General features: G+C 54.9%; 5 protein-coding genes across 5 annotated transcripts; 1 reads left to right on the plus strand and 4 right to left on the minus strand.

Annotated features, from left to right (window-relative positions):
- Nucleotides 1-458: 458 nt before the first annotated feature.
- On the minus strand, nt 459-1,835 carry M409DRAFT_27838 (uncharacterized protein; the record flags this gene model as incomplete). Its single annotated transcript, XM_033808749.1, has 2 exons — nt 459-757; nt 995-1,835. The coding sequence occupies 2 exons, from the start codon at nt 1,833-1,835 to the stop codon at nt 459-461; spliced, it is 1,140 nt and encodes a 379-aa protein (XP_033662671.1).
- Nucleotides 1,836-3,241: 1,406 nt separating this feature from the next.
- On the minus strand, nt 3,242-7,406 carry M409DRAFT_69583 (uncharacterized protein; the record flags this gene model as incomplete). The annotated part of the gene is made up of 8 exons (XM_033818362.1): nt 3,242-3,881; nt 3,933-4,062; nt 6,099-6,134; nt 6,199-6,640; nt 6,699-6,819; nt 6,873-6,929; nt 6,988-7,142; nt 7,341-7,406. 8 exons carry the CDS (start codon nt 7,404-7,406, stop codon nt 3,242-3,244), a joined length of 1,647 nt encoding a protein of 548 aa, XP_033662672.1.
- Nucleotides 7,407-7,775: 369 nt separating this feature from the next.
- Nucleotides 7,776-8,550, plus strand: M409DRAFT_27841 (uncharacterized protein; the record flags this gene model as incomplete). Its single annotated transcript, XM_033808750.1, has 4 exons — nt 7,776-7,808; nt 7,864-7,887; nt 7,942-8,001; nt 8,056-8,550. The coding sequence occupies 4 exons, from the start codon at nt 7,776-7,778 to the stop codon at nt 8,548-8,550; spliced, it is 612 nt and encodes a 203-aa protein (XP_033662673.1).
- Nucleotides 8,551-8,911: 361 nt separating this feature from the next.
- On the minus strand, nt 8,912-9,733 carry M409DRAFT_27842 (uncharacterized protein; the record flags this gene model as incomplete). Its single annotated transcript, XM_033808751.1, has 1 exon — nt 8,912-9,733. One exon carries the CDS (start codon nt 9,731-9,733, stop codon nt 8,912-8,914), a length of 822 nt encoding a protein of 273 aa, XP_033662674.1.
- A 558-nt stretch (nt 9,734-10,291) lies between these two features.
- On the minus strand, nt 10,292-11,557 carry M409DRAFT_69586 (lytic polysaccharide monooxygenase; the record flags this gene model as incomplete). Its single annotated transcript, XM_033818363.1, has 1 exon — nt 10,292-11,557. One exon carries the CDS (start codon nt 11,555-11,557, stop codon nt 10,292-10,294), a length of 1,266 nt encoding a protein of 421 aa, XP_033662675.1.
- Between the last annotated feature and the right edge of the window lie 515 nt (nt 11,558-12,072).

The raw sequence follows: 12,072 nt of genomic DNA on the forward strand, positions 1-12,072 counted from the left end.
TAAAGTTGCGCGCTACGAGAGACGGAAAGCAGAGCAGAGTCATAAAGTTGCATGCTACGGGAGACGAAAAGCTGATTGTCGCATGAAATCGTTTGGCTTCGCTCGTCGAACAGAGATCTTGTTCGAGTACGCAGAAGATGGCTATGATACGGCCAGTCGTGGGTGAGCTCTAGTCGTTCACAGATGAGAAAGTGGACTGCTTCAATGTAACGTTACTTTCTGGGTATAAAAGGGATAACAGAACACATCCAACTCTTTACACATTGCATATGTCTGCCACAGAAGATCCATGCTCCCCATTCCGTGAAAACATATCGTACATTCCCAGCTCTCGATCATTCAAATCCCTCAGAGACGCCTCGCTCGCTCGTCGAGGTGCAAAGTCAAAGCCCATGCTATTCACCACCCAAAACCCCAACCTCACCATCTCCCGCCCTCCCTCTCTTCCATCCTTCTCTTCAAATAAAACTCTCACAACACCTCCCCACACTAACCTCCATCTCCGTCCACCCCCTCCTCCCCATCCGCCTCAACAACTCCTCCGCATACCCCGCTTCGCGATAAACCGTCACATCGACGCCATGATCGCTCACATCGCCCTCGAGGATCCGATGCGGGTAGAGGGCGCGGAGGAGGGTGAGGAGCGAGTTGATGTTGTAGGGGCGGTTGGCGGCGAAGATGCGGCGGTCGAAGACGTCCGGGAGGATGAGGGCCGCGACGTGGAGGATGGCCGAGTCTTGGACGTCGACGAAGTATTCTGTGAGCATGAGGGGGGTTAGCTCGAAGGGTAGAGGGGAGGGAGGGAAGGAGCAACGTACGTGCTGGCGATATGGCTGTCGAGGCTGCGTCGCCGTCGAAGACCCTTCAGATATTTGACGGACGTTCGGTAGCCTTGATAGCCTGGTGAGAGTTGTTTGCCCCACAAGACGCCGGGAAGCACTACCAAGATGTTACCGAGTCGTTTTTCGATTGATTTGCGAGGATTGCAACATACCCGTATTCAGCGTAAAATGCGGCCGATGGTCGCTATACCACCTCCAAACCGCCTGCTCGGTCTGCAATTTGCTTGAAGCATACACCGACCAGGATCGATCGAGATCGTATGGCGGCGGCTGCCATGCCGTCAAGAAAGCAGACATGTTCCAGCTATCGCTCGTGACCTCTGTCCGAGTACCAGTGCCAGAAGCTACCGCCGCTACGGTGGAACTGCAATACACGAATCGTTTGACATTTACCTCTTGCGCTGCCGCTTCGAGGGCGTTCAGCGCACCAGCTATCGTGGGAGTGATGACTTCGGTGGGATCTGGAGAGAAGGTCATGACGGATACGCAGTGCACCACTCCTGAGCAGCCTCGCACGGCGACATGGAGAGATCCACGCGGTACTACGTCCGGGATGATGGCCGTTGTGAATCTTCCCGCTCCATACTTCTCCTTGAAGTATTTGCTCGTCCAGATGGCTTTGTCTGCGTCTCGTACAGTCCCTCGTACTCGATACCCGTGCTCCAGTAGTTGGTCCGCAACGTGCATGCCCTGCCATCCATTTGCGCCAGTAACCAGAACCAAAGAGTTCGGAGGTAGTGCCAGTCGTTCGTAGTGGTAAGACGGTCGATGGTTGAGCTGGGAATACTGGGGCGGTGGACTTTGCTGCTGGAAAGATGCGTCCGATATTGAAGACCTCGGTGTCGAGACGGGATATGGTGGAGGGTCGAACTTGGGCTCGCCCCCGAAAGCCTGCTTGTACGCTTCGTTCTGTTTCTCGAGTCGTTGTAAGAAGCGCGGAGGCATATTGCGATTCGTCTTGAAGGGCCACTGCTGCTGATGAGGAGTGCCCATGATTTGGAATGTGATCAAGGCCGATGGAAGAATGACGAAGTCGCCCAGATGAATCGATAAAGTGTAGAAGATGAGACGAATGTATGCAAAACCCAACAAGCACGTCCCTCAGTCCATGCGGCAACGCGCAGAGACATACGACGGAAAGCCGTTTGGGGGCACGGGCGAACGAGGGAACAGGTTAACAACGGCGCTCGAGCTTCGACAAGGCAAGGAATAGGATACAAGAGAGACAAGCGCCCTCCCTGCCATTGAAGGATGGGAAGGCGCCAGACAGAGCAACATACCAACACCCAAATTAGGGCCACGCCAGCAAGACCCGACAGGCTGAAATGTGTTGTTCGAGCTGAGGCATGGCTTGCTACGGTGGCGTCGTTCGAGGCTGCTTCACATCAACAAACTCCGACGGACATGAGTCCATCGGGTAGCGATTACTTTCGTTTGATCCTAACTGCGTTAAGTAGACCAGAGGCGTTCGAAGGATGTTCCACATCGAAGCTGGAAGGGAGGTCTAAGCGCGAGGCTCGACGCATGAAGAACCATCTTGTGGGAGCACCAGGGAACAGAACGTGTAGGTCACCAACAAGATGCCTGCTCGTCGTCCAGGATCCTACCAAGCTATGGGTTCGTCCATGAAGAGCTCGCACAGTCGTTTCAAGCCGACTCCCGTGTGGAAATTCGGGCCACGGGCAGAGTGTACAGTGGGCGGCTGCATGCATGCTATGCATCAAGCCTTGCACCAACAACACGCCTTCCACGCACGTCCTCATCACGATGCCATGCTAACGGCTCCGTAGCGCAATGGCGGAATCGTGTAGCGGACTCGCATAGATCTCCGTTCTGGGAGGCTTCAACGACGTCCCTTCACACCGGAAGCAATTTGTCCTTGCTGTATCTTTTGCAATGTATGCAGCTGTCCGCGCTGGGCTTGGTCGTGAGTTTCGGGTTCGCAGGGAGATGGAGCTTGCTGGCCCTGGCAGATTGTGTTTGATGCCATGTCGTCCTGGAAAGTCAGTCACGTCGCATGGCAGGTGTCAGTTGGGTGCAAGGTTTGGAGGAGCGAGGTGCGATCCTGTGATCCCAGGCTAATTAAGGAATTCCGCATGATGGACCAGTCCGCTTTCGTTACTGGTGCACTATTAGGTCAGCAATGCCTAGAATATGTCAACCACACTCTGTTCACTGCCAGAGAGACTGCACAGATTGGGCTCTAGGTTGACCTGGCAAACGAACGAGAAACACCGTCTTCATGAACAAAGGAAACAAGTACGCGCGTATCTACAATACTGCTACTACTGCACCACTGCTTTCTCTGGCATTCGAGTGGTGAAGAATCTCTTTTTCTCTCTCAACTCGAGCTTGCCCTTGTACTATACATGACCCACCCCGGGGATCAGTCTAAAAGTCTACGAGAAGCTCTTGGTGAAGGTCTGCACGATGTCCTTGAGCTTGGCCTCGAGGTCCTTGCTGAGCGAACCCTCCTTGTCAATCTGCTCCAACACTGCGCTCTCGTTGCTCTTGAGGTGGTTGAGGAAGTCGGCCTCCCATCGCAGGATCTTGTTGACTGGGACGCTGTCGAGGTAACCGTTGACACCAGCGAAGATAAGTGGAACCATCTCGTTGACAGCCATTGGCTGGTACTGCTTCTGCTTGAGCAGCTCAGTGAGACGCTCACCACGGCTCAGGGTCTGCTTGGTGGCGGCATCAAGATCGGAACCGAACTGGGCGAAAGCAGCGACCTCACGGTACTGGGCCAAGAAGAGCTTGAGGGAACCAGCGACTTGCTTCATGGACTTGAGCTGAGCGGCGGATCCGACACGGGAGACAGAAAGACCGACGTTGATGGCTGGGCGGATACCCTTGTAGAAGAGTTCGGACTCCAAGAAGATCTGGCCGTCGGTGATGGAAATGACGTTGGTTGGAATGTAGGCGGACACGTCACCACCCTGGGTCTCAATGATTGGCAGAGCAGTGAGCGAGCCGCCGCCGAAGTTCTGGTTCATCTTGGCAGCACGCTCGAGCAGACGGGAGTGGAGGTAGAAGACGCTGTAGATCTGTTAGTGATGGTGATGCAAGTTTGGGTCGGCTGTCACTCACTCTCCTGGGTAGGCCTCACGGCCTGGTGGGCGACGGAGCAGAAGACTCATCTGACGGTAGGCGACGGCTTGCTTGGACAGATCGTCGAAGCAGATGACGGCGTGCTTTCCCGTATCGCGGAAGAATTCTCCTGCTTCAAATTAGATTTCTGCCAGAGGCATGATGACATGGTGATGTGAGCGATATGGTGGTGAAGTGGTGGTGAAGTGGTGGTGATGCTTTGGATCCGCCCAACGGATCCAATGGAATTTTTGGAATCTTTGGAATCTTCGGACGACGTCCAACATTGGCCAAGATACGAGCGAGATGGTGATGCTTTGGATCCGTCCAATGGATCCTTTTGGTCCAAGAGGTGAGCGAGGTGGGTTGGAACGAGTTACTCGTTGGCCTCGGCCATGAGCTCGTCGTCGTCATCGGCGGGAAGAATGAGCTTTCCAAGCTTGATGAGCGTCTTGCGGTGGCCGGTCGACTTCAAGTGCTTGGTAAGGTGACCGCGCGAGCCGGCGATGTGCTTGCAATCGGCGCAATAGAAAGTCCTCAGGCGCTTGTGCTTCTCGCGGAACTCTTGGGCTCGGCGTGCGTTGTCGCTCTGCTTCGGACGCTTCGCTGTGCCGGCATTGACGGCGACAACCAGCTTGTGCTCATCCGAGTTCTTGTGCTTGACGAGTGCATAGGCGGTCGCGGCGGCATGGTTGCAGTCGGTGCAATAGTGCGTTTCTGCAGCCTTTGCTCTCTCACGGGTACCCTTGGCCTGTTCAAGAACCTTGTCTTTGTTCTTCGCCGTCCACGCCAGTTTCTCTGCGAGCTTGCGAGCGAGGTAGGCAACGGGATCAGTGTTACGCTCGCGTTGATACAGCTCCTGAGCGTGCTGGGAGTACCACTCTTTGCGGGCACGCTTTTGCTGCTCGAGCTTGAGCTTCTCCGGATCGTTGAGCAGATTGGCATACCATCTCTGCCGGACCTCCTTTTGGCGTTCACGTCGCTTCTCATCACGGACGATGAGCTCCTCGGCAGTCATGTCCAGACCAGCGACGCCTTCATTGAACGGAGTGTGACTGTTCGCAGGGCCCCACTCGACATCATCGCGAGACCAGGGCATGAACTCGGTCCACAGCCCATCCATGCAGGTGGGGATCGACGAGAAGAAGAGGTTCGTGAAGGTACCCTCAAGAGCGTTTATGCGTAGGCTGACTCGTGGCTGAAATGCAGGTGGCGGGATAGGCGTCCAGCAAAGTAGACCAATATGAGCGAGGTCGTAACCTTTGTCGTAGAGAGCACGCACGAAGCGAGGAAGCAGTGGGTGCTTCTTGTCGTGGTACTGAGCAGTGCGCGAGCGATACCCAGAAGCTGCATTGGTGCCAGATCCAATGCAAAGATGTGGCTCGCAGTCTTCTTTGGTGAGGAGTGCCGCATAGACAGCCCAGAACTTGCCCTTCGGCGTTGGCGTGGTGGTGAAGAAGTCAGGTGGCGGCGGCTGGTCAGATTGGACGACGTCCAAAAGACCGGGAGCGAAGGAAAGCGGCGAAGCTGCAGCAATGTCCGCGTACTGTTCGGAGTCCAGCACGATGTTGTACGCAGGGTTGATGTACCAGCCAGGTGCGTCGAGCTTGACATGCTTGAACATGTAGTCGTCAATGACGTTGCGAAGTGTGGACAACGACATGATCGAGTGACTCGTTGATGAAGTCGGAGTACAGCTCGTCTATGCAGTCGGGACTTGCAGAGCAGATGAGGTTCGTCAAGGTACTCTTGAAGCGATGAAGTAGCTCAGTGAGGTGAGGGAGCGACTGGCTTGCAGAGTGAGGCCAGCCAAAGTGAGCGATGAGGTAACCTTGAGCGTAGAGACGACGCACGAAGACAGGAAGCTGATGGTGCTTCTCGTCGTGGTGGTTGACGGCGACTTCTCGATGACCTTTGCTGGAGAATGTGTGATGGTATGGCTCTTCATCTTCCTCAAAGAGGAGGATGGCATTGAGGTTCCAGGCATCCATGGCGTGTTGGAAGGTGCACGCGTTGGGCGCGCGTGGTATCGTTCCTGCTGTTTCTGGGCTGGGTGGGATGGGGTGGTGGTGATGGGGAAGGTGCAGTGCGGTTTGGGGTCACGTGTTTTCTGAATCACGTGGTAATTCTGGGGGGTGAAAATTATGAAGGGAGGAGTTTACGTACCCATGGACATGCCGGTAAACGGAGCGATGTATTGAACTATGCTTAGGGTCAGCGAGGGCCTCGATGGGGGAAAATTTTCGTGAAATTTCGCGAAACTTACGTGGAGCAGCCTCAGAGGCGGTGGCAGCCACGACAATGCTGTACTTCATGGCGTCGTTCTCCTCGAGAGTCTTGACGAGCTGGGCGACGGTGGATCGCTTCTGTCCAACAGCAACGTAGATGCAGTAGAGCTTCTGCTCCTCGTTGTTGCCGCTGTTCCAGCGTCTCTGGTTGAGGAAAGCGTCGAGGGCGACGGCAGTCTTTCCGGTCTGACGGTCACCAATGATCAACTCACGCTGACCACGGCCGATGGGCACCATGGCGTCGATGGACTTGAGACCGGTCTGCACGGGCTGGTTGACAGACTTGCGGGGAAGAATGCCTGGAGCCTTCATCTGGGAACGACGTCGCTCCTTGGTCTTGATTGGGCCCTTGCCGTCAATTGGGTTACCGAGAGCATCGACGACACGGCCGAGAAGCTCTACGCCAACTGGAACGTCGACCTGTATAGTTTGTTAAGGTCTGGTCTGATTATCATGTCCTGAAAGTGGTCCAACTTACGATCTCGCCGGTACGCTTGACGGTCTCACCCTCCTTAACCAATCTGTCGGAACCGAAAAGCACAACACCGACCTGGCCGGCTTCGAGGTTCATGCACATGCCCTTGACGCCAGAGGCGAACCTTGATGGTTGTTAGTGGTATGCTTGGCATGTATAGAGCTGATGGAAACATACTCGACCAGCTCCTCAGCCTGGACATTGCTCATGCCATAGACACGGGCAATACCGTCACTGAACCCAAGGTCAGTGATACTGTATCCTCATCCGCCATTGTTTCATTCCACCATACCCAACAGTGAGGACACGGCCAGTCTCGGCGAGACCTGCCTCCTCCTGCACGCCACGGATTCTCTGCTCGAGGATGGACGACACCTCAGTGGGTGCGGCCTTGGTGTCAGCGGCATAGCCACGGTAGGCGTTGACGACGGCGGGTGCGGTTCGCTGCTGTTGTTGCAAGAAGCCATGTTAGCGCGCCTGTCCCTGAATAGCCTCGGAGCTGGCAGGCATGTCTGCAGCGCTCGCCCAAAGCTCCAAGGCCGCCTCAAATGTCCATCCAGAGGGGTCTCCATGCCCATTGAGTCGATTGATGGCGGTTTCCGGCGGCATTGGAGCTTGGTGGCGGGCGCGAGGGTGTGTACATACCGCTGGCACGATTCTGCTGCTGGCGAACGCCGCGCGGGCGCTCGTCCGGAGCGCGGTCCTGAACATTGTGATGTGAAGTGCTTGGGCAGCGAGTCTGTGTAGATGCCGCTCCCTCAGCGGATGGACGATGGAGTGTGAGCGGAGAGAGGGTGGATGGGTTGGATGGAGGTGGTGATGAAGCTCCGAAGGGAGAGCATTCTTCTTCGCCAAGCCAAGCCCGGCGGCTCAACCCGAACGTCCAGCAACGACTTCACCTCGTCTACTTTAGCGTGCCGCTCACCTCTAACTTGACATTTACGCTGTTGCCTTCTCCATACACGATTCACTTCTCTTTTCCCTTCTTGCTGCTCTCCCTTCACCAAGCTCTTCAAACCGTCTTTTTGAACAAAAGATACCCGCACGGCCCTCGTACATAGCAGCCGAACTTACCCGAAGATGGCATTAAACCTGGAGAAACAGCTCCTGTTCGTATGTCACATGCAGTACAGCCTTATGAATCGAATGTCGACTGATTGAGAGTCAGTATGGAGCATATCATCATGATCCAGTAAGCTAATATACGAAAATCGAGACTTTTGAGCTTCTGTCTCACAAATCTTAGGTCAACATCGGCATCCACATCACTTTCGTGCCCATCTTACTCCTGACCGGCTTCCTCTTCGTATGTTCATAATGCCCGAATACCAGCTCCATCGCCTTCTAACACCATCTCCAGGGAACCAACAGCCCAGCCCTCCCAACCCCAGACTGGCTGACAATCCCGAACTTGCCACTCAACCTCGGCACAATCGCCTGCTTCATCTACTCCTCGCTGTACATCCTGATGGAACCCGTGGCAGGCGCAATGCTCGCCCCTCTCCTCGTAGGCGGAACCGCCTACGCAAACCACTTGACATCAGCCTACGGCATGAAAGCAAACTACATCGCCATCGGCGTCCACATCGTCTCCTGGCTCGTTCAGTTCGTCGGCCACGGAGTCTTCGAGGGACGCGCACCAGCTTTGCTTGACAACTTGGTTCAAGCGATTTTCCTTGCGCCGTTCTTCGTCTGGCTGGAAGTGCTGTTCATGCTTGGCTATCGACCAGAGCTGAAGGCTAGGCTGGACAGTAATGTGGAGAAGGAGATTGCGAAGTTCAGGTCTGAGAAAGAGGGCAACAAGGCGAACGGTCCTGCTAAAGCGAACGGCTCCGCCAATGGCCATGCCAAATAGGGTGTTCTTGACATCCAAACGATTCAGACGACTGCGACGGCCATGACGAAGAAGCGAGAGTATCACCTGGTTCAGATCGATGACTTATTGTTTTCGAGTGGGCGACATTGCTTGAGCGGCTTTCAGATCGATTTATATACTGCACGTATTCGCAAATGTACAAAGACCCTCAAACGTACATTGTGTCTGGTCTTCACTTCTCGTCTCGATCGCAGATTCTACATGCTGTGGCACTGTAAGAATGAATTTTAAAATGGATATCTGAAGTCTTGGTATTCGCAATAGCTATCACAACCCACCATCCCAAGCGCCTTCGCTAAAACAGCATATTTTACAACGCCAAAGTAACACTCTTGCTCGCTCACGCCGCAGCAGCAATTTCCTGTATTGCCGAATCCATGTGCTCAGGAGATTCCTGTGTCGCTGGTGGATCTTTCGGATCTTGTGAAGCCTCACCTTCCTCCACAGCCTCCCTCTGGGCCGCCTGTGCTCCATCCTGAATATTCACCGATCTTTCCTCAAGCTTAGGCTTCCAATCCCGGATATGCTGCGCCGGCCCACCCTCCACCACAAGCTCCTTATCGTCTGCCGTCCTCCCCAGCACCGTCCCTTGTAACCGACTATCATCACCAGCCTTCCCTTGCTTCTTCTTCAACGTCGTAAGGAAGTCGTCCGCGTGCACCACACTGCCTCCTACTCCCACAGCAGGTATACCGCCCACAGCACTCGCATCAGGAGTCATGCCCGCCACGCGCTTCATCTCTCTGAACTGTGACGAATCATACCACTTCGCAAACTCGCGCACATCCCTAGTGTCTTCATCGTCGCGCTTGCGCTTCTCCGCCATCATGCGCTGTCTGCCGCCTTTGGGCACTTCGGCCATTTCACTGAGAGGCCGCCGTAATCGCTCTTTCCACGCTTCTTCCGCCGGGTCGTCGAGCGGTGTCAGCACGCCGCAGTCAGAGAGCGCCATGCGCACGTCTGTGATGGTCGGGACGGGGTCATTGTGGCTGGACCAGGCGTGTTGCGCGGTTGTCGATGCGAGGAGAGTGATGTGGCGCTCTGAGAGGTTGACGAGCGTGTCGAGGACGGACGGCTTCGTGCTGTGGAATCCGGATGCTCTGAGCATGTGGATGATGGCAGGTCGGAGGAGGGCGCGGTGCAGGTCGTGTGTTTGCGACATTTTGCTGGATTTTTGTTGGTTCAGCCGCTACCGCAAGATCATGTTCGATGTTTTGGGTGGCTATGAATCGAAGCGCATCGGGGGTGTGTGTGTGGGTGGGCGAGCAATGTTTCGTGAATGCTCAAATGGAGTGAGGTCTGCAGTTCAGGCTTCACGGCTTCACATGCGGAAGACAAAGGTCACGTGCTTGGCGAGTGACGGGCAAAGCGTTCGGCGAAACCATACACTTCAGTGCAGCCATGACGACGGATCAAACGAAATCAATGTAAGAAAGAGACTAGTTAGAGACTTGTGTGCGATGCAACATTTTCAATTTTCCTAAAATCACTAAAACCAACCCAAAACTCCAGAACTCCGTTGTGTGACTTATGGACTTGATGTCCTGCGTCCATACCCAACCCATACCATTCAAATGCGATGCAGGGGCTCAAAGTCCCTGTTCCAAAAACGCCAATCCAATGCGATGCCAATCTATGCGTATGTGTACTGTCGTCGAATCATTCTGGTGTCGTGGGGGGAAAAGAGCGGACGATGCGAGAAGTGACTGCCCGATCTTGCCTAGAAGTCCTTCGCAGCGTGGCGACGGACATGAGCATGGCGAGAGTCAGAGCGCTTCTGGATCTGGCCATTGACACACTTGGTGCCTGCAGCCACAGGTTGCCAGACGACCTTGCCGTTGTTCATGAGGCCGAATTGGTCAGTGCCGTTACAGACGAGGCTGCCGTCACTCCCGCCGCTGGAACCAGAGCCTGAGCTTGAGGAGCCTGTACCAGTTGGTGCTGCAGCGAAGCCTGTCGAGGCAGGGCCAGAGACACCAGCGTCAGAGGGGACAGACATGGTCGGGTATGAGCTAGACTCAGCCGGCGTTGATGCTGCGGACTCGGAAGCAGCAGCACCAGAACCGACAGTGGTCACTGTTGCAAACCCAGATTGAGATGCAGCAGAGTCGGATGATGCTGAAGGTTGGCTGGCACTTGATGAAGCTGGGGCCTGGCTATCACCCGAAGATGGGGCTGCGGACTGGTTGCTAGAACCACCTGCTGATGGGGCAGAAGAGCCAGCAGAGCCAGAGCCAGAAGAGCCAGAAGAACCGCTTCCACTGGAGACGCCGTTGGTGATGGCCTTCGCTGCAGCTGCGCAGCCTGGGCCAGTGGGAGCCTCGAGCTTTGCCGTGGGAGCCTTTGTGTTGTACTGACCGGGGTCTGGAATCAAAACATCTGCGGAGTCGGCTGACTTGCAGTAGTCCGAGCCCGTGGTTGGCAGGTTGATAATGTATTGATGTGGGAGGCTGTCAAAGACAGTGGTATCCGAAGATCCACCCGAGATGTCCAAAGGAGCGCAGTTCATGTAAATCTCACGATTTCCAATCTTGTTGTACCACGTCCAGGCCAGAGTGGCTCGGCCATTGGGGAAGCCTTTGGGAATCTTGAAGGAGAAGTCGGTGGATCCAGAGTTGCCATCTTGGGCAGTAGGACAACCACCAGAGAACGTCTGGATGACGCGGAAGTCGCTCTTGGCGGTGGGCTCGAGGTCGCGTGTGATCGAAATTTGGCAGGTTCCGCCGCCATGAGAGGCTGAGCCTGTAAAATTCAACTCGATCGGAGACTCAACCTGGTACTTGTTGATGGTGTCGATCTTGTAGACGCCGGCGCGCTGCTTGCAGGGAAAGTCTGATTGCGAGGAGCCGATGGCCGTATCGACAAGTGGACTATTATTGAGAGTCTCCTTGCCGAATGGGACGGGGTTCTGCATGATCATATGGCCAGCCACAAAGGTGCTGCCAAAGCAGAGGGCCAAGGTGGCCAAAGATCCAACACTAGACATTGCGGTGGGGGGTCCTGGTAGCTTGGACTTGTGGTTGTTGTTGTCGAAAGGACAGTGTCGACTCTAGACCGGCTAGAGTTGTGGGTTGCTGAAGAGCTGTTGTAGTTGTTCGAGGTTGGTGCACAGTAAGGAGTGTTGAAGGCCTGCTTGCTGTTTAAAGACTGGCTTGTAGTTGGGAGTGTTAAAGATGCACACAGAAAAGAAGAGAAGAGCAACGAGAGGCAGCAGGGGGTGGTTAAATAGGGTCCTGAATGGAAGCGTCGAGCACCTACGACGCACATTCATTGATGTGACACAATAGCATTGTGAGACGCGGCCCCCTTTGTTCGAGCAGGCGTTATTGTGGAGGGTGAACAATAAGACTCGGCCTGGGAGTGGTCGCATTCACTAGAAAGTGAAAGGGAAACATCGTCTTTCTGCACGTAGGCGCCGTTGATTGGCCTGGCGTCTCGCTGTCTTTGTCTCACGAAACTCAAGCATTTTCAAGCTTTGTCCCAGTGCATGCCGGCCAGAGA

Source organism: Zasmidium cellare, assembly GCF_010093935.1.
Source record: "Zasmidium cellare ATCC 36951 unplaced genomic scaffold M409scaffold_39, whole genome shotgun sequence".
In the NCBI taxonomy this organism is placed as follows: Eukaryota; Fungi; Ascomycota; class Dothideomycetes; order Mycosphaerellales; family Mycosphaerellaceae; genus Zasmidium; species Zasmidium cellare.